Consider the following 26001-nt stretch of genomic DNA (forward strand, 5'->3'; position numbering starts at 1 on the left):
CGCGTGCGCAGAAGGGCGGGGCGACAGGAAGTGTGAATGGGGGAGGGCGGTGCCTCGTGCGGAGGCGGAGCTTGGAGTGGCTACGGGGGCGGGGCAGCTAACGGATGTGGCATGGGGCGGGGCCCAGCCCTGACCTGCAGGCTGGCTGCCAAGAGGGTTATTTCCTGCTGCTCTGCGAGCGAGCCTCCCACCCGAAAGGGGGCACAAGGATTTCCTCGTCCGCCCCGACCGGCCGCGCCCCCAGCCGTGCCGTGCCCTCCGGGCGCGCCGGAGGTGAGGGAGGTGCTGCCTACCCGCCCCTCCGGCTTCTCCTCCTCCTAGTGCTCCCCACCCACCACTCTCCTCCCTCCCTCTGCCGACTCCTCCTGCCGCTGCCGCTGCTTTGGCTGCTGCGTCATACGCCCCAGAGCCGCCAGGACGGAGGGGCTGGGCCCAGGGACCCCCCGGCCTCCTCCCGCACGCCTCCCGGCATCCACACGCACTCCTCCCGCACTGGGGGCTCACCCAGGTGTCTTGGGTCTGCCCCTGCCTGGCTCCCAGCTGCCCCAGCTGTCACCGGTAAGGAGAAGGCGGGAGGCCCTGAGCGGGGGCAGGGAGCCAGGGGTCGTGCACAGGAAAAGGCAGGAGACCCTCTGGTCCAGGTTTGGGATCTGGGCCGAGACGACTCAAGTCCTCCTTAGACTGGTGGTGTAGGGAGTAGCGACCTGGACAGGGACACGCCCCCCTCCTGGGGCACTCGGGGAAGTTACCTAATCCCAGGGCAAGGAGCCTCAAATTTGAGGTGACCTAACATAACCTGGCGCCAGGATAGTGGTTCTAAATGAGATACACAGGTCTGAGGAGGCGGCTGTTTCTACTCAGGGAAACATTTCCAGAAAAGCTCCCAAAATATCCCTGGGCAGCCGAGCGTCCCAGTTAGGACAACTCTAAACAGCTGGGAAAGGTGAAACGGAGTGGTAACCTCGGTTGTGCAAGCATCTTTTCCCTTGAGGTCTCTGGGAGGTGGGGTGCTCCAGAACTCGGCTGGGGAGACAGTAGAGAAAGGAGTGGAGCCGGGGAGCTGACCAGGTGACCCCCTCCTCAGGTGTCTGCAGGACTGAGAGCCTGGCGTTGGGGGTGCTTGGTCCCTTTATCCACGGCAGAAAAGGACAGCAGTAAAGCTTTCCTAACATTCACCAACTCTTCCGCCCCGTTTCTACTTAGGCCCCCCCAGGATGCAATGGCGCAGCTCCCCCGGCTGAGCCGCTTGGGTGCACCCTCTCTTTGGGATCCAGCTTCCCCTGCTCCCGCCTCGGGCCCCAGACCTCGACTTTGGGAGGGTCAAGATGTGCTGGCCAGGTGGACCGATGGGCTCTTGTACTTGGGCACCATCAAGAAGGTGAGCGCTCCTCCCTCTGGCCCTCACCAGCTCCTCGTTCTCCTGACTCCTGCCCCACTTCATAACCTGTGCTGCTCGCTCACCCGTTCCAGGTGGACAGCGCTCGGGAGGTGTGTCTGGTCCAGTTTGAGGATGATTCCCAGTTTCTGGTTTTATGGAAGGACATCAGCCCCGGTGAGACCCTTCACACCTGCAGAGGCTGGGGTGGTGGTGGTGGAGGCACTGGCCTGAAGTCAGCCTCCTCACACGTGGTTCCCCCACAGCTGCCCTCCCCGGGGAAGAGCTCCTGTGTTGTGTCTGTCGCTCTGAGACTGTGGTCCCTGGGAACCGGCTGGTCAGCTGTGAGAAGTGTCGCCATGGTGAGAGGGCAGGGTACTTGGACAGTGCAGTTTGCCCTGGGTCTTCCGGACTGCCCCTGGCCTTTGTGCCGTGGGTTTTGTGTCTCCCGGCCAGTCTTCACCCTGTCACCTCATCTCTCGGGACAGGGAGAGGGAGCCAAAGGATGAAGGTGACATAAGCCCCTGCAAGGCTGAGGTAGCTTACACACATCCTTTCCTAACTGTGCTTCCCCGGGCAAGGCCCTCAGCTGCTCGGAGCCTGCTTGCTCACTGGCAGAGTCAGGGCCGGTCAGGACTCAATGGGCAGGAAAGGCCGCCATGCCCAAGCGCCACGCCAATGCAGGTAGGCAGTGCTCTACCCTCAACAGTGTGCTTGTTCAGCTTATCACCAGGACTGTCATGTGCCCAGGGCCCCGGCCCCCGGAGAAGGAGACGGCACATCCTGGGTCTGCCGTCAGTGCGTCTTTGCCATTGCCACCAAGGTAAAGGCGCTTCTCGGCCCCTTCCTGTGGGCGCCTCCCATGACCTCCTCTCCTGCCTCCCTGAGGTCTCCACCTGTTCCTCCGCAGAGGGGAGGCGCACTGAAGAAGGGTCCCTACGCCCGGGCCATGCTGGGCATGAAGCTCTCTCTGCCGTATGGACTGAAGGGGCTGGATTGGGATGCTGGACACTTGAGCAACCGACAACAGAGCTACTGTTACTGTGGCGGCCCTGGGGAGTGAGTGACCAGGGGTGCGGCCAGTTATAGGGTGGGTGTTGTGGTGGTAGAGCCCAGGGACAAGGGAAAGGCAGGGTGGGGGGAGCCCCGTGGTGAGGGGGTGGATGAGGGTCTTGGGTGGTCTCAAGAAGGCTGTCTTCCCCCGGAGGTGGAACCTGAAAATGCTGCAGTGCCGGAGCTGCCTTCAGTGGTTCCACGAGGCCTGCACCCAGTGTCTGAGCAAGCCCCTCCTCTATGGAGACAGGTGAGCCCAGTGGAGACTGCAGGAGCCCGGGATGCCTTCCTGCTGTGCTCTGCCCAGCTCCCCCTCCCCACGTGTTAGCTCTCTGCACCGAATGAGGTGTGTTCTCTGCCTTACTCACACAGATTCTATGAATTTGAATGCTGTGTGTGCCGGGGTGGCCCCGAGAAGGTCCGAAGGTTACAGCTTCGCTGGTGAGATGGATTGTGCCCTCAAAATGTGACTCCTTTCTATTCCCTGATATTTTACCCTAATGACTCCTGACTTTGACAATGCTAACTTCATGCTTCTCCAGGGTGGACGTGGCCCATCTTGTTCTCTACCATCTCAGTGTTTGCTGTAAGAAGAAATACTTTGATTTTGACCGCGAGATCCTCCCCTTCACCTCTGAGAATTGGGACAGTCTGCTCCTCGGGGAGGTAAGGGTTCTTTCTAAAGTTTGGAAACTGGGGTGGGACATGGAGGGGAACGACTGCTCCCTGACCCATTTACCTCTTCCTTCAGCTTTCAGACACCCCCAAGGGAGAACGTTCTTCCAAGCTCCTTTCCGCTCTCAACAGCCACAAGGACCGGTGAGTCAGGAAAAGGCAGGCCCAGGGACAGTGTGGAGTCGGGGTGAGGGACTCGGCTACAGCACTGACCGTTGACTCTCTCCTTGTCCTAGCTTCATTTCAGGGAGGGAGATTAAAAAGAGGAAATGCCTTTTTGGTCTCCATGCCCGGACCCCTCCTCCCGTGGAGCCTCTCACTGGAGACGGAGCCCCCACCAGGTCACTGGTCCAGGGGGGATGGGGAAATTCTCAAGGATAGGTTTGGAGGGTACATGTACAGAAATGGGGGGTCTTGGGGTGCCTGGGAGGGGGCTGGGGGGATAAGGAGGCCTCTTACAGCTTCCCTTCAGGGCAGGGCCCTGGGGGAGGGGTCTCACGTCCCCTGGGGAAACGACGGAGGCCGGAGCCAGACGCCCTGAGGAAGCAGAAGGAGAAAGTGGAGGAGCAGGGACCACCCGCGGCAGTGGGCAGTCGGCATGGGTCCCGGGAGCAGAGGGAGCGGGCCCGTCTACAGAGGGCCCTGCAGGTACCGGGGCGGGCCGGGGCACCGCGGGGCAAACTGGTGGGGTGAGGGAAAGGGTCAAGGGTCATCTCACAGCCCCCGACCTTTCTTACAGGCCTCAGTGTCTCCACCACCCCCCAGCCCTAACCAGAGCTATCAGGGCAGCAGCGGCTACAACTTCCGGCCCACAGATGCCCGCTGTCTGCCCAGGTCAGTCACCCGCACCCTTTCCCTCTTCCCGGTCACTTCTCAGTTCTGTCTCGAGACTTCGAGAACCAAGCGATTCCCCGTGTTCTGGGAGCACAGTACAGGAGCGGGGAGACAGGCCTCCCTCCAGGCCCTGACTTGCCCGCCCCCTCCGCAGCCCCATCCGGATGTTCGCTTCCTTCCACCCCTGTGCCAGCACGGCGGGGACCTCTGGGGACGGTGAACCCCCGGACAGGTGAGCACGCGTTAGTTAACCTCAGCTCTTCCTTTCCTTCTGGGTCTCGGTAGCCCAGACCGACTCCAGACTCCCCGCAGCCCCGCTACCTCCAATGCCGGGATTAAAGCTGCCCACATCTGGTCTCACCGCTGTCTTCTCTCCCCCAGGTCACCCCTGGAACTTCACATCGGCTTCCCCACGGACACCCCTAAAAGTTCTTCCCACTCCACGACTGCCTCACCAGCCCCGGCCCCGATCCCAGGCCTTTCCAGACACTCAGTCCCCCCTCCCCCCTTGTGCCATAGTTTGTCTCCGGGGACTGGGGGGGGAGTCCGAGGTGGGGTTGGCTACCTATCCCGCGGGGACCCCGTCAGGGTCCTTGCGCGGAGGGTGCGGCCCGATGGCTCTGTGCAGTACCTAGTTGAGTGGGGGGGAGGGGGCATCTTCTGACGGCCCCCTTCTCCTCACCTCCCCGTTCACACACTGGCACTTTCATGCCCTGACCTCTGACCTCACCTACAGCTGGGATGTACCTGGAGAGACGGGGAGTGGTTCTTCTCCCTGCTACCCAGGCTGGAATCCAGGGGGACGGGGAAGAGGTCCTCTTCTCTGCCCCTTCATGACTCCTGACCCCTCATCCTTCCCATTCCCTTTGATGTTATTTTGTTACAGCTTTTAAACTATTTTTTAAACTATTTAACCCCTGGGTATAGAGATGGGGGTGGCGGTGGTCCAGGATTCCAGACTCTGTATGACTGTAATAAAGAGAAATAAACAAACCTAGTAGACGACGCGAGTCATTCTGAAAGACGGACAGAATACAAGGACCAGAGGAACTTTTGATCTCCCCAGCCACATCTGTGTTACAAGGGGAATAAAAAAGGCAGAGAGAACAGGAGAGGATTTATTGGGGGCTCAGACATCATCACCTGGAAACCAGAGGGCGTTAAGCAGAGGAGGGGGCTGGGCCAGAATCTGAACCGGATTCTGTGACCTGGCGCACCCAATGCAGGTATGGGGGGTTCCCCTGCTCCACAGGCAACGCAATCACCTCAGCAACTTCGTAAGGGTGCACAGACCTGCAGAAGTCACAGGGCAGGGGTTATTCAGACACCAGTCCTGGGCTCCCCAGCAAGGTCCACCCCACAGTGTCCACCTCAGAGCTCTTTCAGTGAGCTGGGGATATCACTCAGTGCTTGCCTGAGATGCTCAAGGCCCTGGTCCATTCCCCAGTACCGCCACAAAAAGAATACCTTCAAGTTCTTACCGAACGAACTCTGTCAGAGCAGGGACCAGGGAGCTTTGGGTTTTAATCATCTAAAGGGCAAAGAGAGACAGTTCAACCACGGGGAGGAACCGCGGTCAGGTGAGGGCCAGAGCCGTCCGAGGAGCCAGACAAGGGGGGTATTTTCTCACCATCAACACCTCACTGTCTTCCTCGATCTTTCCTTTCCATTCATAGCTGAAGAGGTCAGAGAAAGAAGGGAACAAAGTCTTGGGGAAGAAAGATTTCCCCCAGAAAGAGCTCTCAGCCCCTCCCGTGAAATTCAGTTTCTAACTGAGACTCACATGGACGTGATCTGCGGGATGAGGTTGACGCAGGCTGCTAGGCGCTTCTCCACCACGGCCCTGGGGGTCAATCGAGAGCACGTTCCGAGCGCGCCCGGCCAGGGGCTGTGCCGGTCGCCCAGAGACCCTGCCAAGGCAGCGCCCTTCCCAGCCCCAACTCCCCCTGGTCGGTCATCTCGCCGGGGTCCCCACCTGGCGATCTCCTTGGCGACTTTCTCATTGGGACAAGTGACAAAGGCTGCAGAAACCGATCCTGGGACGTAGCCGGAGCCCGGCGAGGGCAGGGGAGGGCTTCCGGAAGCCATGGACAGCAAGGCTCGGGGCAGCAACAGAAGGCGGGAAGCCACCGGCAGCAGCGCGGGCATCCAAAGGAACGACAGGAGCAGCGTGGCCTGAGAGCAGGGGGGCGCATTCAGCTTCCCCACAGCCGCCCCAGGAGCCTGCACCCCGGGGCGCCTTCGCTGGGGCAGACACCGAGCCTCTTCTGCACCAGGAAGAAAAACGCCCCTGCACCTTCAACTTGCAGGCGGTTCGGGGTACTGAAGCCCGGTGAAACTTGGAGACCGGAAGGGGCGGGGCCAGACTCACCCCTCCGCCGAGCAGGACCACGGGGGCCCGCCCCCAGCTCATGCAGCCCCAGCTGGTGGAGGAGGAGGGGACGGGATCAGAGGCCGCGCGCTTCACGGCGGGGGTGGCGGGGGGAAGGACCGGGAGCCCCGGAGGAGCAGCCGCCTCTTACCTGGGCGGCAGCCACGTGACGGGAGCGCCGGCCGTCCTGGAGTCTCCAGAGCCGGCCAATCCCGGCCCTCCGGGGGCCCGGGGGCCCCGCCCCCTCGAGGGAGGGAGGGGGCGGGGCGGAGGGCCCTCTGGCCAATCGGCAGCCAGGACCGAGGATGCGGCCCGCCCATCTCCGCGGAGCCCCGGCCCCCGCTGCTGGCCGGGGAAAACGCCGCTGCGGCGGGCCGCCGTCACGTGACGGCTCCCGACCTCTCACGCGGCGCCGCCTCAGGAGCCGCGCGGGCCGAGGCCAATCGCCGGCCGGCCTCGCGGGCCACGTGACGCGCGCGGGAGCTGGCGATGGACGGGCGCCCTCGCTGCGTCAGGCTGGGGCCGGGGAGTCGTCCCGCGCCCCGGAATGTGCCTAGTAACAGTCCCCCTCCTCCTCCCCGCACCGCGGGCCCAGCCGTGGCCGGGGAGGGGGGCGGGGCCGGGCAGACAGCTGTGGGCGGGGACGGCGCCCCCCCCACCTCCTCCCCGCCCTCGCGTTGGCACCGAGCTGGGAAGCCAGCTGCCCCTGGGTAGGGGGCGGTGATCAAGGCCCGGCCAGGGCTGGGCACGGCCGTGGCTGGCCGTGGGGACACCCCGGTCCCGAACACCCAGAGCTCAGCATCAGGCTGGCCCAGGAGGGGAAAGGGAGCCATGAGAACTGCGGGTTAGGGTCCGTCCCGGGGTGATGGCCCTGTGCCTTCTCCCCAGGGCTGGCCCACCGCTCAGTCTTGGGGCTCCTGGCCTTCATCCATCCCCCCTCCCCGCTTCCCGCCCCCCCAAGGAGCCGGGGCCTGCCCTACATAACCTCCCTGGGGCCCACACACACCCAGTGACCCAAAAATGAAGAGGGGGCCCGGGGAGAGGTCAGCGCAGAGGGAGGAGACGGCAGGGGAGAGGCTGTGCCACCCCAACACTACCCCTTCCTCCAGGGCCTGGGGTCCCCGGCGTGGGCGCCTGGGGCTCCCCAGGCTCAAGTTCAGGCTCTTCATGTCCCCCATGAGTTGGGGGCGGTCTCTGTCTCACAGATCCTTGTGTGTGTGTGTGGTGTCTCCAATATTTGGGATCTTTATAGGGTCTGAGTTGCCTTTCGAGTTGCTTCTGGGAATCGAGTCCAGTGATCCCCGACTAAGGTCTCTCAGGTTTAATGAGTTTCAGGTCTCTCTCCATCTTTGGGTCCCAAGTTTGCAGTTTTCTCTGCGACAGCAACCTGGGGTTTCTCATCTCTAGCTAGTTCCCAAGATCTAATTCTGGGCTGGGGTGCTTTCTCAAACTGGCTTCATCTTCTTCTTCTTCGAGTCTAGGTCTCCGTTTTGGGCCCCCAAAACTACCAACCCAGGGTCCGAAGTCTAAGATTGGCGTGGGTCTGGAGAACCGTGTTGAGACTGGGTTCTCGGATTCTGACCTGACTCCTTTCTTGGGGAGGGGGCGCGTTTCTTGTTTTGTTTTGTTTGTCCGTTTCCCCCCTGAGATCAGGGGTCTCTTTCCTTCTAGATTCGGGTCCGTGAGGTCCATTTGTGGAGTGTGGAGTGAGGGGTGAGGTATCCCTCCGTGGGTCTGGGGTCTGTCTCAGGGTCTGGGGTCAGCTTCTTCGGGACGGCTGCCTCTGGTGTGCAGGAGTCAGGGGGTCTCTCGCTCGCTCTCTTTCCGGGTCTCCCCGAGTAGGGGTGGGGGCTGCAGAGCCTCTCCCTCCTCCTCCTGCTCTCTCCTCACTAGCTCGCTTCCCCCGCCCCCCCCCTTCTCTCGCTGCCGCTGCCGCTGCCGTTGGCTCTTATTCTCCTCCTCCTCCTCCTCTCTCCTCCTCTCGCTCCTCTCCGCTCCTCTCTCCTCCTCTCTCCTCCTCCTCCTCCTCCACCTCCTCCTTCTCCCCCTCTCTCTCCCCCTCTCTCTCTCTCTTCTTTTTCTCCCCCGTCCCCCCGCCCCCTCCCCCTCAGGCCTGATGAGCAGGTCTCGAGCCTCCATCCATCGGGGGAGCATCCCCGCGATGTCCTATGCCCCCTTCAGAGGTACGGTGGTGGCGGTGGGGCAGGGGGAGGGCCGGATGGGGGGGCGAGAGGGGGAGGGGCAGGGGGCGGGGGAGAGCCGGGGCCACCGAGGGGAGGGAGCGGCTGAAATGGAGGGAGAGGGGAGGGCTGAGAAGGCAGAGGTGGGAACAGCGGGGAAGGAGGGATCGGAGGTTAGAGGCATAGGGGTATCTGAGGGATGGAGGGGCTGGGACACGGGCCCTGAAGGGGGGCCGAGGGGAAGGCGATGAGGGACAAGAGCGTCCAAAAGGCATAAGGAGGGAGGATTGAGTTTGGGGGAAGCTGCAGAAATGATTTGGGTTTGGGAGCTGAGTGAGGAGGAATATCAAGGAAATAGAGGCACGGTCTTAGGGGGAGGGGGAAATGAAAACACAGGGGTGGAGGAGAGGCCAAGAAGATGGGGAGGGGATTTGGTGAGGGGCTCAAGTAGGGGCAGGGGAAGAGAGGAGGACGGAGGGAGGGAAGGGGCCAGATGGAGAAAGAGGGTGGCAGTGGGGGGGGGTCCAGATGGAGGGAAGAGAGGAAAGGGTTGGGGGAGGGGATGCCCGAGGAGGGGGAGGACCAAGTGTTTTTTTTTTTTTTTGGTTGGGGGAGAGGCAAGTAAGATTGACTGGTGGGAGCAAGGGCCGGGTTAGAATCCGGCCGTGGCTGGCCCGCCTTAGGACTCTGGATGCGTGAAATGCAGTCCTGGGGTCTCATCTGCTCTCTTCACTTAATTCCCCTCCCCCCACCCCACCTCTTATTTCCATTCCCCCTCCCTTCCTCTGCTGTCCATCACTTATATCTTTCCCCCCATATGGTGTCCGTTTCTTATATGAGTCCCCCTCCTGTCCTTCCCTGTATTAGTCCCCTGTCTCCTATCTCTCTCTCTCCCTCTCTTCTAATGACTACCTTACTACACCGGTGCTGCCCCTGGACCCATGTTGCTCGTTAGGGAATGCCTCTGCCCCATGGTGGCTGACACCTGATCTAGTCCCTTGTCCCAGGCGTTTCTCGTCATCTACTTCCTCTACTTTTAGATGCACTCTGCCGTGTGTCCCTCAACCCATCTTCTCTTTCCTACCCCACATCCCATCTTGTCACATGGTGTGTGCCTACTTCTTTTCCTTTGATTCCCCAGCCTTCATCACCGGTCCTCTTCTCTTGTCCCCTCTGCTTCCTGGGGTGATGGAGACTTGGGGGTACCAAAACACAGGGTTTGACTGTTGGGACAGGGGCTCTTGGACCCTTGTGGAACTTCTCACTGCAGTAAAAATTTCCCATTTCCCCTTTCTCTGCCATGTTCCTTTGCCTGCCAGGATCATGATCTTTCTTAAGTCTAGACTGTGTGTGTGTGTGTGTGTGTGTGTGTGTGTGTGTGTGTGTGTGTGTGAGTTGTTCCTAAGCTAAGGTTCCCTGTGTCCCTTTCCCTGTCCCCTGAGGTCTAACCTGTTTGCCCCAGCTGCAGCCTGGAGCCGCAGCTCCCCTGTTCTGCAGTGGTTACATGTATCAGCAGCTCTTTCCTCTGGGCGCACCACTGTGGAGATTCAGCAGCAGGCTTGTTGCCTCCAGTGTCTGTGGTCTAAGTTATGGGTGGTGGTGGTTGTGCTGGGGCCTTTGAACTCTAGTGTTTTTTTCCTACCACCGAGCTATATTCCCCTGCCCGCCAGTGGTCTTTGTGCATAGAGAATATTGGTGGTCTCCAAGGAAGCACTGAGAGTGAAAATTTGAAAGTATTGTGATTTCTAGACACTTAGATCCCAGGGGTTCATCTTTCTCTCTGGCCTGCAGGTTGGGTAAATTTGAGGAATTACCATAATCAGTGAGGGGATGGAGTTTTTCAGAAGTCACTCAAGGCACCGGAATAAGGCCCCAAGGCCATTTCTCTTGAATGTGCCCAATTCATTATCCGCAGAGAGGACAGCACTGGGTTTTCTTGCAGTGAACATTCTCTAACCAGCGTCCTAAGCCTGGTTTCACCACTCTGATGTCTCCAGTCTTGCTTTCCTGACTCCCTTAAGGCCCTTTGCTGTGTCCCCATGAGTGGTGTGTGGCAGCTGCTGGCCAGACATCGCAGATGGGCCTGCGGGACCCTGGCACGCACAGCCCTTGGCCCGATCTCCTCTGGAACCTGGTCTGTCTTCACATCTCCTCTTGGGATGTTCCTCTGTATCGGGCTTGGCGGCTCCAGTCTTTCCTTCATTCTTTCTTAGGTCCCTCACTGTGCCCAGGTGAGGTCTCAGCCTGTGGAGTCGGCTTCCTTCCTGTCCATGAGGTTAGGTAGGGAGAGCAGGATTGACTCTTGACTGCTGAGCACGCTGTGGACAAAGGCTGCTCTGGTCTCTGGTTTTCCTGACAGTTTATTTCCCGCCTTCTCCCACCCTGATCCTCCTTAGAAACGCTGTCTTCTCCCTGGACAGTTCCCCCAAAGGAGGAGCAGGGTAGGACTAGGGAAGGAGGAAGGTGTTCTTTGAACATGGAAGCCCACTTCCTGTCTTCCAGATGTTTAGCGCTCAGAATTTCGTGACCCAAATGTTCTTAAACACCCATCTTCTTTCCCACAAGCTAGGTACCTCTTCTCCTAGACGTGTGGGGCCGCATCCATTGTAGCGGGCCACCAGTGCCTCCCCCTGACCTCTCTATCTCTGGCCAGTTTCAGTAAATCTCTCCCCCTCCACCCCACACACAAGGGAACGAGCAGAGCTCTCACCTTCTCCGGCCCCAGTCAAGTCCCTCTCTGTCATGAGACTACTTCCCATCCCATCCCTGGAGCCTCCTAGGACTGACTCCTCAGTGTGAGGCTCATCTTCTGACCCTTGAAAATTGATGGGCAGTTCATGCCCAACAGGTCTCTTCGGGCAGGTGCCACTCCCTTCTCCCGCTTTTCAGACTCTTCCTTCCATTTAGGTTTCTACGCCCACAGTATAGCCCCTCCCTTACTGTTTGTGTGTCTCTGTCCCCCAGATGTACGGGGACCCCCTGTGCACCGAACCCAATACGTTCATTCCCCATACGATCGTCCTGGTTGGAACCCTCGGTTCTGCATCATCTCGGGGAACCAGCTGCTCATGCTGGATGAGGATGAGGTGAGCGGGGCGGCGGCGAGGAGGTCGGGAAAAGTGGGAGAGGGTGGAGAGGACAGTGGGGAGGGCCCTGGTCAGTGAAAGGAAGAGCTCCCCAAGGAGAGATGGGCCGAGGGCGACCACTGAGGTGTGGCCAGGATGTTAGGAAGAGGACAGCCATTCTTTGACTTTGCTAGCAGGTCTTTGAGGCCATTGGCGGTGTTGTGGATGGAGGAGCTGTGGTTCTGAGGATCTGAGTGTGCCTCCTGTCTTCACCCCATCCATACTGTGGGATAGGTTAGAGTTGGGGGGGGGAGCCATGGGAGAGAGCGGCCTCAGCTTGCCCTCCCTGCCGCTCCCAGGTCTTCATCATGCCGCACAGTGCAGACCAAGACTGAGTGACCCGAGAAAGGGCAGGGGAAGTGGGAGGGGCTGACAGGTGACCGAGGTCGCCAAGATGGTGTGCACTTGAGACCAGGGTTTGCACATGCTTCTGCAGGGCTGGTTAGGTTTCAGAAAGGGAGATGCAAGGGGCGGTCTGAGGAGGCAGGCAGCTCGAGTATGGACTTGGGTAGGGCGAGGAGTGAGGAGATGAAGTGGAGAGTCAGAGGGGTGTGGGTTCCAAAGGAGGAACAGGGGCAGCAATAGACAGTTCCTCAGAGAAGAAGGGTCCAAATCTGAAGGGTGAGGCCGGCCCTCGGGTGTGAGAGATGTGGGGAGCCATCTTTAGAGAGTGGTAGGGTAGCCTGGGAGAGGTGGTGAGAGCTGGGGATGGAACTGGACTCGGGCTAACCAGGGTGGAGGGGGCCATGAGGGCAGGTGAGGCTGTGGAGACAGAATGCCAGACCACAAAACAGAAGGGTCTGGGAAAGCATGCTAACCCTGGCTGCAGGCGAGCTGGCCTGGTAAACCTCAGGTTGGGGAATTGAAAGGCATTTGAGTGATTTGGCATCGGTCATCAGCCGAGACCAGGGATTTGAAGTCCATTGGATGGGCTGGGAAAAGAGGAACCAACATGAGATGGAGACAGAGAGGACCCACTAGCCACCGGCCAGCAGGAATAGCCTGTCTGGTAGGAAGGTGGGAGTGGGAAGGCAGAGGAGCTGGAATAATGAAGCCTAGAGAGCTGGAACTGGGTGGATGGTGGGGCCTCGTGGGAGTCTAGCTTCTGGTAGGGGTGGAAGCTAGGATGACGACTCCCAGGGGGAGTTGAGGTGAGGCCCAGGGAAAGGTCGGGCTGCGGGAAGGGGGACTCAGATGCAGGTGGAGGGTAAAGGAAGGAGACGAAAGGGGGGAGGTGACCAGGCCCTCTGGGGGGAGGGGAGGTTGGGTCCCAGTCTGGCCGCAAGCCGGGCTGTGGGAGGGAGACAAGCTGTGGAACTGATTATAAATGCAGCTGTGACAAGCTTGAGGGAGAGAAGGGGGTGAGGAAGGTAGGAGGTTGGGAGGGAAGCAGGGAGAATGGACGAACTGAAGGTCAAGGGGAAACCAGATGCAGGAGGTCGCTAACTCCTGTGGAGTTGCGGGAAGCGCTGAGCGGGGTTGGGGAGAATTCTCTAGACTGTCTGAAGAGGGAGAGGAGGGACCGAGATGTCCCCTTAGCAGGGCCTGGTGAAATGGGCAGGGGCGGAAGGGGCAGGCGGGCTGGCAGGGGGCCGGCCTCCCATGGAAGGGGAGAGGAGGGGCGCGGCCCGCGGGGTCTGACACACTCCCCAATCCCCTAGATACACCCCCTTCTGATCCGCGACCGGAGGAGCGAGTCCAGCCGCAACAAACTGCTGAGACGCACGGTCTCTGTGCCGGTGGAGGGGCGGCCCCACGGCGAGCATGGTACGGCGGCCGAGCAGGCTCGTGCCCCGGACAGTTGCTGGGAGCGGGCGGGGGCGGAGAGCTGCCGTGATCCCGATCCCGAGGACAGGGCGCCCTCGTCCGGGCTGCGCGGGGTACCGGGGCTGTTGGTGAGCGGCCCCCGCGTGTCCCTACGCTGCTTCGCTCCCCATTTCCTCTCCTGCAGCGAAGTTTGACTGTTTCCCGGTGCCTGTAAAAATAGTCTCCTTAGCTCTCCGGTCTCCGTCTGTGTTCCTGGCCATGGCCCTCACTCACATCTCGGTCTGGGAACTTGGAGAACGCCCTAGTCCCCGCCCTCCACCAGACCCGTGTCCCACCCGCCAGCTCCCTTCTTCTTCCAGCCCTCCAGGCCGTGGCCTTCTCCTCCTTCTGCCCCCTTTCCTCGGTTGATCTGTGGCCTGCAGCGATCGCCTCTGCTCTCTTGTCCCCCATTCTCATTTTCCAGTCCGCTCTTGATCCCTGGGTCCCTCCCCTCCGCTCTGGGTGGAACTCTGTCAGACCCCCATCTCCTCACGGTCTCTCCCTCTCTCCATCTGTCTCTCCCCCTTCCTCCTCCCTTCTGCCCCCCACCCCCCTCTTTAGTCATTTAAAAAAAGATTTTTGTCTTCCTCTGAGAAGTTCGCTTAAAAGGTTTCCATGGGAACAGTGAGGGGGGATGAAGGCAGAGAACAGGGATCTGCAGCCAAGGTGCAGAGACGCCCTCAGTCCCCGGAAACCCCCTTGCCACTGCCCGGTTCCTCAGCACTTCCCTTCCGTGACCCCCATTCAACCCCAGGCGACCCCTTTATCCCACCGGCTCTTCCTCCCCCGGAATCCAGGCTTCCAGTTGCTTCCTTAGAGACCCAGTGGCCTGTGTTACCCATTGGCTCCAGCCAGCTGCCTTCTGATATATCGGTCTAGGCCTCACTGCCCTTGGGGGTCAGCTTTGGGACCCTGGACCAGTGGTCAGGGACGTGTGTCATTGTCATGGAAACTGACACAGGGCTGTAGGTAGCACTCTGAGGCAAGCCAGGAGGAGGTGGTGCCGACTGTAGAGAGGATGGGGATGTCTGTCTGTTGTGCGTGTCTGGTGCATAATTTTTGGTGTGCAGTGTGTACCTGTGTGCACCGGAATGGTAACATGCTCACAGAGTGTGTCTGTCATGTGTCCTGCGCCTGGCCGCTCTGCCTACAGTTCTCTGTCTCCTTACGCTGGGTCCTCAGAGTGCTGAGGCCTTGGGTGTGGGTCTCCTGTGTTTTGGGTGGCGTTTAGGTGGCCGGTGGAGGTTACTGTGTTGGGCTTTAGCAGAGCCTGGGATGGTTCCAGGGTATATATATGGGGGGGGGGGCAGGGTTTAGTGGAAGGTAATAGCTGGTGAACGTTTGGCATCTTCAGAGGGAAACAGAATGTGTAGAGGGCATGGAGGGTGTGCAGGGGACATCAAGGTCTTGGGGGCCTTGGGGGCCCCGGTCTGCAAAGGTGTTTGCCGTGGCTGTGGACGCTCCAGCCCGGGAGAGGTCGCCGGACCTTCGAGGGCACTGGAATCCGGGGCTCCTCCTCTGCTGGGTGGAGCTGCAAACGCTCGCTCTCTTCAAGGGCTTCTCTCTCTTTTGGGGGTGGGGGTCCTGTTCAGGAGGCGATGATGGGAGGCCTAGTTGGTTTTGGGGGTCCCTCTGTCCCCCTCCCCCGTCTCTCTCGCGTTGTCTCCGGGCGACGGGGCTCGTGACAGAGGCGGCCACGGCAGCAGCGGTCGCCTAGCAACGGCGGCGGGGCCCGGGCAACGGCGGCAGCGGCGGGAGCGGCGGCGGAGGGAGCCGTTCCCGCGGCTGTCACCGCGCGGCCGTCCAGGCCGTCCCGGGCCCCGCCGCCGCCCCACCGCGTCGGGCGGCGCGAGCCGGGCCGCCGCCCCCTCTCCCTCCGCACTCGCCCCTCCCCCGCGCAGAGCGGGCCCCTCCCCCATCGGGGACACCCTCGACCCCCCGGGGGGCGGTGCGAGGTAAGGGCGGGGCCGGGCGGACGAGGCGCGCGCGTGGGGGCCGCGCGCGTGGGGCGGGGGCGCGCGTGTGCGTGGGCACGGGAGGGGGCTGGGGAGGCCGCGGTGGCGGCGGCGGCGGCGGCGGCAGCTGCTCCCTCCGCATGTTCTCGCTGCATCTTCCGAGTGGGGGGAGTTATGGTAACTGGAGGGGGGCAGTAGAGGTCGGGAGGGGGGGTCTTGGCATCTTCGTGGGGGCAGGGTTGTGAGCACGCGTGGGGGTGGCTGGTGTGAGGGGGGTCTTGGAGCCCTGCTGGAGGGGCAGCCCTGGTGTTTGCGTGTGTGATCGTGACTGTGCTTGTGTCTGTGTGTCCGTGCCATGTGCACATGGGGCCCAATCCTCCTGCACACACGTGTACCAGCACTGTGCAGGTATGTCCTGTCTTGCCCTGCCTCTGCCAGTTAACAGCATGAGGGCCCGTGGGGCTAGCCACCGGTTTATGGGGCAGTTTGTGGCCGTACTGATGCGCGTCCCTCCCTGGTTGAAGCCAGTGTGTAGGAATGTGTGGCTGGCCGAATGAGCAGAATGTTCAGTGTCCCTGGTGGCAGGTGTATGTCTTTGCATGTGTGTTCCAACACTGGCCTGAGTATCTGTGTCAGCCCCGGCACGGGTGTCCAGGGCGTGTCTGGATGTGGGTGGTGTGCCAGTGGTGGGGACCAAGTGTGTGAGAGGTGGGTTCCTTGTAGTCCGACTGCATGGAGCATCTTTGGGCTAGGCAGGTGTGAGCCTCTGCCTGTCCCCTGGTGGGGACAGAAAACCTTAAAGGAGTGGGGTGAGGAGGGAAAGCAGCATGAGAGTCCTCCCAAAGGGGAGAGCAGAGAGCCAGGAGGAAGAGCACCTTGAGAATGGAGTGGGAGAGAGCTGAGCTGGACTTGAGAAAAGAGGACAGCGGCGGCGGCGGGAGCCGGGTCTCCCTGAGAAGCCGTCCGGGAGGGTGGAGGGCTAGGCTGGTGCAGAAGGCCATCCAGCCATCGAAGCTGGTTCCCACTGAGGCCTGTCACCACGGAGACTGCAGAGCATGCCCTCCCCCAATTCCTCCATTCCCTATCTAGCCCCGCTCCTCATCTTTCCCTGGCTCCCTTTCTCCCTGGCTCCCTTTCAGAGCTGGGTATGGAGAAGAAGGACTACAGGGAAGGGTAGGGATTTGGGGGATTGGAGGGTAGGGGAAATGTTTGTGGGTGATGGCAAAATTAGAGACATTGAAGAGGCGGAGTCCAAGCCCTTGCTGTGTGTGTGTGTGTGTGTGTGTGTGTGTGTGTGTGAGCGCGCTTGCTTGCTTGCTTGCTTGCAATTGTGTGTGTATACAGGGTGTGTACTGTGTGGGTGTGTGCACAATGCCTGTGTTACGGGTCTGTGTAGGTGGCTGTTCTGTGTGTGCATAAGTGTATATATCGTGCAGGGATGGGACATGGAGACCCAGCATGGCAATGTATGCTTTTCAGGTTTGCTGTGTGTACATGGTTGTGTGCTGGTCTATGTCCATGTCACTGCAGGCAGCACTAATAACAAGATATCCTGTGTTTCTGTCACTCGGCCCCCTCTTCTCTGTGCTTCTACATTTCTCTTCCTGTGTTAGAGTCCTTGTGAGCACATGTGTGTGGCCTCCATGCACCTGTGACTTATTTCTGAGTTCCTAGTGTTCTGTGTGTTGCTTCCAGGAACCGAGCAAAGCAGATTCCTTCCCCTCTGTGAATGCTTTAGTTCCAAAGGAAACTTCAGTGGATTTAAACTTAAGGCTCTTGTGCCTTTATTAGAGATGCTTGTGCGTGAAAGGAATGGCTGTGCTAGGTTCCCTGGAATGAGAGAGAGTACCTGAGAAATGCAGAGGACGGATGGATCAGGAGGGAGACAGGCTGGGCCTCGGGTGCCCTGCTCACTGTGTGACAGACAGAAGGCTAATTAACACATTTGCTCCTTGTTTTTTGTTTTGTTTGTTCCGTTTTTCTGTTAGCCATCACAGATGCTGGTGGTTAGAGTCATGGGAAAGCTAGAGTGGGGGGGGGGGCTGTCCACAGATAGCGAATGTGGGAATGTGGTGGTTCTGTCAGTGTGAATTATGAACGTGTGCTTTAGGGGCATGGGGCTCCCTTTATCTGGCCGAGATCATGGTGTGTACATGATGCAGGGATGACACATGGGACCACAGTATACTTAAGCATGTGTCTCCGGGCTTAAACTGACAGGCCCCTTCCTGTGAAGCGTGAACTGTCACAGGGTTACATGTCATTTATGTAGTGTAGCCCACATGGTAGCCCAAGGCACCCGGGTCGCATAGCCCACACCAGCAGTTCTCGCGTGGCTGTCTGAGTTCAAGTATGTATACCCCTGTGGCAGTGCTCACAAATGTCTAAGCATGTGGGGTGTGTGGGCCTGGGGTCTCGGTGTGGGTCCCCAGTGCCCCCATGTTCGGGGCTGTCTGTATGTCTCTGAAGCACATAGTTCCCTATTATTTCTCATGCTGCAACTGTGATATACACGGATCCCCACTGTGTGGTGTGTGTTTTCGTGCTCTACACGTTCCTGGGAGACTGAGAGGGTTCTCTTGTCTCGGGGTCCAGACTTGTGTGTGCAGACCTGAATTTGCCTATGAAAGGAGCAGGAAAGGACTGTCTCTGAGGCAAAATGCAGTCTAGAAGCAGGCTTGAAAATGTAGTGTGGCTTTCACTGGTCTATTCTGGAACCTAGTGGGTTAACAGGCAGTTCTTCCGGTTGCGCCCCCCCCCCCCCCCCCCGCGCCTGTAGCTTCTTGTTGCCATGGAGATGGTGGCCCCGCCCCTGATGCAGTATCGGCCCCCCCATTGGCTGCAGTGGTGACTGGGGCTGAGGGGGGAGTCCAGGCCTGGGCAGCCATTCTGGAGCCGGAGCCGGAGCCTGGCATCCCCCCACTTTGATTCTCCTTCAGCCCCTTAGCCCCTCCAAATTCCCTAGCAGCAGATCTTCAGCTCCTTCCTCTAAGCTTCCATTCCTCTAGACTCTTGGCAGGCCGGGCTCCATCCGCATTCACCTCCCCTCCTCCTCCTCCTCGCCAGCTTTGACTTGGGAGTCCCCAGAACCCACTGCCCATCCTCCCCACTCCCCTGCATTCTTTTCTTCTCCTTTTCGACCCTTCACTAGCACCGCAGTGCACGTGGACCGGCCCCTTCTCCCCTACTTCCATCGGCCCCTTCCTCGGATTTTCTGTTCCCCTCTACTCAGCACAGGTCTCCTCTGAGACCCCCCCTCCAGTCCTGGGAGGGGGTCATGGGAGGCCGCCCCGGACCTCCAGACAGACGGGAGCTCGGGGAGGTGTGGGGCAGGTGGAGGATGTGCCCAGCTGAGAAAAGAGGAAAACCCACCCATGGGCAATGACCTTTCACCATCGCCCCGCGCCGAGCAAGCCCCTTCTCTTGGGTGGGGGACGGGGGACCGAGCCTCCCTGGGTCGTGGCTGTTCTTCATTACGGAGGTTTTACTGATCTTCCTCCTGACTATGCCCCTCTGCTGACTGCCAGCCCCAGTCATGGGCTTAAGGCCTCCCACCCCGACCCCATCAGGGGGCTCCGGCTCAGGTTCCTTGCCCCCCCCTTCCCACCGCCAGCCTCTCCGCCGCCGCTGCTCTTCCTGCTGCTTTCCGGGGGGTAGGTGAGGCCGAAACTGAGGGACTGAGGGAGGTGGCTAAGGTACTGACCCAGAAAGAAACCGGACTTAGAGCCCCCGGCCCCTTCCCCAACTTCCTTGGGCCCTCTCCTCCCTCTAGAATACCACTTGGGTCGCTCGAGGAGGAAGAGTGTCCCAGGGGGGAAGCAGTACAGCATGGAGGCCGCCCCCGCTGCGCCCTTCCGGCCCTCGGTGAGTGAATGGAAGTGCCTGCCAGATGTGGCTCAGCTGGGCCCCAGGATTCTGAAAAAAGAGGACCAAGGAAGGCTGTGCATGTGTCCCCACGTCGTTGGTTTGCCCCTTCTTGGCTCTGCCCCCACTTCTTAGAGCAGCCCTCCCACCTTTTCCAGGCTAGTGTGTGTGTTTGTGTCTTTGCGCACTCCACACAGCACCCGTGGGAGCAAGGAAGACGAACTGGTGTCAGGGCTGCCCTCCCCTCCCCCACTCCACGTTCTTCCAGGGGTTCCCTGCCAGCTGAGGGGTGGCTAGAGAGACTCTGTGCTGCCCCAGTCACCCCTGTTCCCATTTGCTCCTCAGCAAGGCTTCCTGAGCCGGAGGCTAAAAAGCTCTATCAAACGTACAAAGTCACAACCCAAACTTGACCGGACCAGCAGCTTTCGCCAGATCCTGCCTCGCTTCCGAAGTGCTGACCATGACCGGTAGGTGGAGGGCCTGGAAGGGGATGGATGCAGTATAAGGGTGCTGAGTGGGATGGGGGCTCCCTGAGTACAAAGGTTGCGGGGCTCATGTTGGTTGGGGTGCAGAGACATGGATCAGAGATCAGAGGGAGCTGGACCAAGCTGTAGACAGCAGGAAAGAGGAGGCGATGGGGAGGACCTGCAGAGGCCGGGGAGGAGGTGAAGGTGAAGCCAAGGAGGGCTCTTAGGGTGGAAGGAGAGGTGGGCTCCTGCCCAGGGCAGGAGAGGACAGTGGTGACAAAGCCCACCGGGAGGGAAGTGAGGGAGGGGACGGAAGGAAGAGCAGCAGGCTGGAATGGGGGGGGGTAGCTGCTGCTGGGTGAGGCTAGGGCTCGGAGACCCCAGTGGCTGCTGGAGGAAGAGACAGAACGGGAGGAAGGGAGTTGGTCTGGTATGCAGGTAAGGGGGGGGGGGGGGGCTGGGGCTAATCCAGGGACTGAGGGATGGGGAAGGAACCTGGCTGCTTGCCTTTGTCCTTCTCTGGGCTTCCCCTTAGTCCAGTCACTCCCTGGAGAGAGTCTGTCCTTTTCCCTCGTGTCTGGCTGTCCCAGGGATTAGGAGGGTAGGAAGGTTGGGATCAGGTGAGTCACACCTTTCCCTGCCCCCTTCCAAGTAACCAGTGCTGGATTTGGGGCTGGCAGGGGGTGAGGGCATGGTATTCCTGGCCGCGGGGGCGGGGGGCCGGGGGAGCGTGGTGCTGACGGCAGCCAGAGCCTGTGATGACGGGGCTGCTATAAATAACTTCATGGAGGCTCCCACACCCGAGCTCTCCCTCCTGTTTCCCCATGCTCTACTCTTCGTCCCCTACCCATCCCCACACCTTTCTGTCCTGCGTCCCCTCCTGCTGGTCCCTCAGTCCCATTCCTCTTGTGCTCCCCCGCGGTGCTGGGTCCTCTGCCGGCTCTCGCTGCCCTCCTCAGCCTCTGCACCTGCAGCTGCTCCGCTGCTCGCGGCTCTGCCTCCTCTTCCTCCCAGATCTGCTCTCCAGTCTCCGTCCGACCTTTATTCTGCTCCGTTCTGCCCACAGCGTCCTCTGATGCTTTTCCCTCTTGCCCCTGGTTGTGCTCAAAACTGTTCTCTTACTTCATTCATAGTTTGAATCATGAAATGGTTATTAGACACTAGCTGTGTGCCAGGTCCAAACCAAACAATACTCTATTTTCTCTGGGCCTCAATTCTTTGCTTCCTTTTTTTATATATTGAGATTCTGGTTTCTGGAGTCACCTAGACATATCCAGGACAGTTGTTTTGTCTGTTTGTTTGTTTGTTTGTTTGTTTGTTTGTTTTATTTTGTTCTGTCACAGTTTGTTTCTTTTTTTCTTTTTTCTTTTTTTGATACAGTTTCTCTGTGTAGCCCTGGCTGGCCTTGAACTCAGAGAGATCTGCCTGCCTCTGCCTCCTGAGGGCTGGGATTGAGGGTGTGTGCCACCATGCCTGGCTTTGTTTCTTTTTTTAAAACAAGATCTCACTATGTAGCCCTGGATAGCCTGGACTTGCTAGATGGTCCAGGCTGGCCTCAAAATTAGTAGGGATCTACCTGCCTCTGTCTTCCGAGTGCTGTGATTAAAGGTCTGTGCCATTATGTCCAGCAATTCTGAGTTATTTCTAGGTATCTCAGCTCCTTGAGTATGAGTTGAGGTAGAGAAGTCTCTTGAAGGGCTTTGGTTGCCCTTGCCCCTCCCATGCCTTTCCCCAGGGAAGTCTGGGTTTCCTTCTGTGAGTCTGTGTGTGAAGGACTGAGGCCTTTTTTCCAAGGCTGCCTACCAGAACCTCTGCTGAGGCAGAGTCCTGAGTGTGAGGGGAGACGGCTTCCCTGATCTTCCTCTGAACCTCCCGCCTACCAGGGCCCGGCTGATGCAAAGCTTTAAGGAGTCCCACTCCCATGAATCCTTGCTGAGTCCTAGTAGTGCTGCTGAGGCCTTGGAGCTCAACTTAGATGAAGACTCCATCATCAAGCCGGTGCACAGCTCCATCCTGGGCCAGGAGTTCTGCTTTGAGGTAGCTGCTCTTGTGGACTGAGAAGGGTGGAGGGCAGGGATGGTGGAGGCTGGGGCAAAGGGGCCTGAAGAAGTGCCACATGTGGGATGTCAAGGAGGCAGACCTGGGCCAGGAAGGAAGACATGGTGGCGGGTCTCCAGCCTCTAGGAACCCCATCTCAAATCCATGTTCCTCTCCAGGTGACAACATCGTCTGGAACAAAGTGTTTTGCCTGTCGGTCTGCGGCCGAAAGGGACAAATGGATTGAGAATCTGCAGCGGGCTGTGAAGCCCAACAAGGTACTGGTGGGGAGGGGCAGGAGGCTGGAGGACAGGGCTGGGGAGGAGGGGGCAGGAGGCTGGAGGACAGGGCTGGGGAGGAGGGGGCAGGAGGCTGGAGGACAGGGCTGGGGAGGAGGGACAGGTATAGGAGACCTGGACTAGACAGCCAAGGGTGATTCTCCTTATTTCCCTTTCTTCCCATACTGCTACCTCACATCATGTTCTGCTTCCCTACCATGAAAGCCACAGGGCTCTTCAGTCCTCCCGTCCAGTTTCCCCGATAGTGTTTTGTGAACTTTGGTTCCCTGTAAAGTCTGGGCAGTCAGGGTTGGGGTCACTGACCTCCAGGTCCCCTTGAGAGAACCTGTGCACCTGTGCTCCAACCAAGACTTCTGTCCCCGAGCAAAGCTGCCATCCTGTCCGCTGGCCCTGACTCCAGCTGGTAGCAAGCTCACAGTCCTGGCCCTCTTCCTCTTGTCTCCCAGGGCCTTTATTAAGGAGCCCCACTTAATTAGACACAGTCTGAGCCACACTACTTCCGATGCACTGCGGTGTCACATGACCCTCGCCAGGAGCTTGGGCCCGTCTCAGGCCAACTGTCACATCTCGCTGGTCCTGTACATATGCAAGTAGTGTTTTGTTTACAACATCTCATGTTTCTGCAGGACTTCGCATTCCTTTGAGGACTTCTTTGCTTTTAAAAAAATGTTTCTGGGTGTGGTGGCGCACGCCTTTAATCCCAGCACAGAAGCAGGTGGATCTCTGAGTTTGAGGCCAGTCTGGTCTACATAGTGAGAGCTATGGAGAGAGATCCTGTTTGAAAAAATCAAAAATAAACAAATTAAAACTTACATATTTATTTATTTATACAGGGTGTGTGTGTGTGTGTGTGTCTCTGTGTGTGTGTGTGTCTGTGTGTGTATGGTACCACAGTACACATGTGGAAGCCAGAGTACAACTTTCTGAAACTGGTTCTCTCCTTTCATTATGTTGTGAGTCCTGGGACTCAAACTCATGTGATCAGGGTTAACAGCAATAACCTTTACCATCTCATTGGCCCCCTAAGCATTTTTTTTTTTCTTCGAGACAGGGTTTCTCTGTGTAGCTTTGGTGTCTTTCCTGGATCTCACTCTGTAGCCCAGGCTGGCCTTGAACTCACAGAGATCTGCCTGCCTCTGCCCCGTGAGTGCTGGGATTAAAGGCGTGTGCCACCACTGCCTGGCTCTTTTTTGACTTGTTACTCAAGCATTTCCCAACATTAGTTCTGTTGTGTGTGAGCCTACCCTTCTATGTTAGATTCCAAGGCTGCTCTGAAGAGTCACCATGAACTGGGCCAGCTAGAACTATTCTCTCACAGTTCAGGAGGCTAGAGGTCCAAAGTCCAGCTATAAGCAGGGCCATGTCCTGTAGCCATTCTGTAGCCGTTAATTCAGTTCTTCCATCTTTACATGGCCAGCTTCCTTCTGTATGTCTCTAAATGGCCCTTCCATGTGATAAAGTCACCAGTCCCTGGATTAAGAGATCACATTAATCAAGTATGCCCTCATCTTAATTGTATTACATCTGCCAGGACCCTATTTCCACACCAGAAGAGGGCAGAACAGACTCCAGGGGTGTGGACGCTGTTCAAGCCCAGCATGCTTGCCTCACAGCTTCCCTCTCAAGCCCACCTGCTCACTGTCTCTCTCCTGGTGTGTCTGACTTTTCCATTCTGTCTGCCCTCGCCACTTCCTCACGCCAGGACAACAGCCGCCGGGTAGATAATGTGCTGAAACTATGGATCATAGAGGCTCGAGAGCTGCCCCCCAAGAAGCGGTATTACTGCGAGCTATGCCTGGATGACATGCTGTATGCACGTACCACCTCCAAGCCCCGCTCAGCTTCAGGAGACACCGTCTTCTGGGGCGAGCACTTTGAGTTCAACAACCTGCCGGCTGTCCGGGCCCTGCGGCTGCATCTGTACCGTGACTCAGACAAAAAGCGGAAGAAGGACAAGGCGGGCTATGTTGGCCTGGTGACTGTACCGGTGGCCACTCTGGCTGGGCGCCACTTTACAGAGCAGTGGTACCCCGTGACCTTGCCAACAGGCAGTGGGGGCTCTGGGGGTATGGGCTCGGGAGGAGGAGGGGGGTCAGGGGGTGGCTCGGGGGGCAAGGGGAAAGGAGGTTGCCCTGCCGTGAGGCTGAAAGCCCGTTACCAGACAATGAGCATCCTGCCCATGGAGCTGTATAAAGAGTTTGCAGAGTATGTAACCAACCATTATCGGATGCTGTGTGCAGTGCTGGAGCCTGCCCTGAATGTCAAGGGCAAGGAGGAGGTTGCCAGTGCACTGGTTCACATCCTGCAGAGCACAGGCAAGGCCAAGGTGAGCACTGCGCCCCCGGGGAAGAGGAGTTGAGAATGGGCGCTGGTTTGGGGGGCTGTGAAGAGAGGGGAGATTCATGAGCTTGGGCTCTGCAGAGGCTGACACGGGACTTTCTTGGGCCCCAGGACTTCCTTTCAGACATGGCCATGTCAGAGGTAGACCGGTTCATGGAACGGGAACACCTCATATTCCGCGAGAACACGCTCGCCACTAAAGCCATAGAAGAGTATATGAGACTGATTGGTCAGAAATACCTCAAGGATGCCATCGGTATGGCCCACCCTCAGGCCTTGTTCCTAAACTTCCTCACGTCTACCCCGTCACCCCCAAACCTGGCCACCCCAGACCCCACATCCGCCCTTCCTCAGAGCCCAGGTCCCCAGCCTCCAACCATCTGATTCTGCCATTCCTCCAACCCAGGGAGCCCCCTGCCCCTGCCCTTGGGAAGTGTGACCGCTCCCTGTTGTGCCCCCTCTCGCAGGGGAGTTCATCCGTGCTCTGTACGAGTCTGAGGAGAACTGTGAAGTAGATCCCATCAAGTGCACGGCGTCCAGCCTGGCCGAGCACCAGGCCAACCTGCGGATGTGCTGTGAGTTGGCCCTGTGCAAGGTGGTCAACTCCCATTGGTGAGACTGGGAACGCTGGGCTGGGGGGCCAGGGTCGGGCAGTTGTGTGTTCATCTGTTCATCCATCTGTCCATCCTCAGAGGACTGAGCGTCAGTACGGGCAGAGCATTCTGGGGCGTAGAGCAGAAAGAGGTGATGAGGCCCGGTCCCTGACCTCAGAGGGCGGCCTCCAGCCAGAATGAGAAGGACGTGGGATGGGCAGAAAGCCACAGGAGCACTGTGATGTGTGCTCAGGGAGGGTTTTCAGAGAAGACAGGGCTGCGATGAAATGAATAACAGGTGCCCAGGGCTGGGCTTTGAAGAGTGCGGTCAGGGGCTGACATCTGCACACAGTAGGCAGATGACATTTCCAGGGCTGTGAGATAACACACACGACATGGGAAGGTCTGGGAGCCGTTTAGGAGATGGCTAGTAACTGGACAGACTTAGAGGAAGGAGCACACGGCTATAGTGGAGGCGGTAGGAAAGAGGTGTGCTCGGGAGAGGAGAGTGAGAGTCTGGAGTTCTTGGATGCAGGAGTCAGTAGTCATCAGAATGTTGGTATCAGGAAGTAGCATGATTGAGACTGGCCTGTGAATCAAGTGAGCTGTGTGGGAAGAGAAAGGAGGACGTCCAGACCACTGGTGGTTATGGTTAATGGTCAGGAGTGAAAACCAGCTCTTGAATCAGGGTGGAGTCAGAAGGCCCAGAAAAGGACTTGCCTAGGCTCCTCTACAGGAAGGGTCGGCAGGGGTTGTCTGAGGGGTTGTGTAGGGAGTCGGGATGATTCGAGGTCATGGAACTAGTACTTGGGAGACCCACAGTCTCATTGACAGAACCAGAGGAGTCAAAAGGAGGAGCCAGCTGGCAGTGTGGGGGCGATAGTGAGCTCTATTTTCCACTAGTCAAGTTTAAGGTGTCAGTGGGACATTGAAGTGGCACTGGGAGGCGGGACGAGTGAGCCGAGCCATTCCAGGGCCTGGGGATCATGCCTGGGGCACGTCCATCCCCATTTCCCTGGAATCCAGA

The 26001-nt window shown here is 58.8% G+C and overlaps 3 protein-coding genes across 33 annotated transcripts in view; 2 read left to right on the plus strand and 1 right to left on the minus strand.

Annotated features, from left to right (window-relative positions):
- Nucleotides 1–3: 3 nt before the first annotated feature.
- On the plus strand, nt 4–4930 carry Phf1 (PHD finger protein 1). Of its 2 annotated transcripts, none has more exons than XM_042266046.2 (15): nt 4–273; nt 1204–1378; nt 1471–1552; nt 1642–1737; nt 2098–2198; nt 2286–2434; nt 2583–2678; nt 2801–2869; nt 2971–3094; nt 3180–3247; nt 3340–3444; nt 3565–3751; nt 3843–3937; nt 4092–4169; nt 4319–4930. In XM_042266046.2, the coding sequence occupies exons 2-15, from the start codon at nt 1220–1222 to the stop codon at nt 4599–4601; spliced, it is 1692 nt and encodes a 563-aa protein (XP_042121980.1). In that variant the 5' UTR covers nt 4–273; nt 1204–1219; the 3' UTR covers nt 4602–4930. The 2 variants fall into 2 exon arrangements, with proteins under 2 accessions (XP_042121980.1, XP_006996637.1); XM_006996575.4 differs by having other exon boundaries at nt 39–558.
- A 111-nt stretch (nt 4931–5041) lies between these two features.
- On the minus strand, nt 5042–6613 carry Cuta (cutA divalent cation tolerance homolog). Of its 5 annotated transcripts, XM_076558333.1 has the most exons (7): nt 6460–6478; nt 6309–6360; nt 5913–6112; nt 5721–5780; nt 5568–5613; nt 5419–5468; nt 5042–5230 (listed from the first exon to the last, which is right to left on the minus strand). In XM_076558333.1, exons 2-7 carry the CDS (start codon nt 6348–6350, stop codon nt 5098–5100), a joined length of 531 nt encoding a protein of 176 aa, XP_076414448.1. In that variant the 5' UTR covers nt 6351–6360; nt 6460–6478; the 3' UTR covers nt 5042–5097. The 5 variants fall into 5 exon arrangements, 4 of the variants coding, with proteins under 4 accessions (XP_076414448.1, XP_006996640.1, XP_076414449.1 ...); XR_006066652.2 differs by lacking the exon at nt 6460–6478 and having other exon boundaries at nt 5568–5645; nt 6234–6453; XM_006996578.4 differs by lacking the exon at nt 6309–6360 and having other exon boundaries at nt 6460–6613.
- Nucleotides 6614–8330: 1717 nt separating this feature from the next.
- The window catches only part of Syngap1 (synaptic Ras GTPase activating protein 1), a 30159-nt gene continuing 12488 nt past the window's right edge, over nt 8331–26001 (plus strand). For 14 of the 26 annotated variants that reach the window (XR_006066650.2, XR_006066647.2, XR_013046863.1 and 11 more), the window contains exons 1-9: nt 9744–11574; nt 13275–13380; nt 19147–19238; nt 19584–19705; nt 21589–21742; nt 21922–22020; nt 23744–24367; nt 24493–24637; nt 24849–24993. Coding sequence is in view for 18 of the 26 variants with exons in the window: in XM_042266041.2 (XP_042121975.1) it covers nt 11326–11574; nt 13275–13380; nt 19147–19238; nt 19584–19705; nt 21589–21742; nt 21922–22020; nt 23744–24367; nt 24493–24637; nt 24849–24993 (1736 nt within the window). In the remaining 8 variants the exon portion in view is untranslated. Of the gene's footprint in view, nt 8492–9743; nt 11575–13274; nt 13381–13443; nt 13509–15192; nt 15375–15467; nt 15552–18775; nt 19032–19146; nt 19239–19583; nt 19706–21588; nt 21743–21921; nt 22021–23743; nt 24368–24492; nt 24638–24848; nt 24994–26001 lie in introns of those variants that run through there. The other 12 variants (XR_013046864.1, XM_006996579.4, XM_042266039.2 and 9 more) reach the window with 8 other exon arrangements.

This window comes from Peromyscus maniculatus, chromosome 21 (assembly GCF_049852395.1).
Source record: "Peromyscus maniculatus bairdii isolate BWxNUB_F1_BW_parent chromosome 21, HU_Pman_BW_mat_3.1, whole genome shotgun sequence".
In the NCBI taxonomy this organism is placed as follows: Eukaryota; Metazoa; Chordata; class Mammalia; order Rodentia; family Cricetidae; genus Peromyscus; species Peromyscus maniculatus.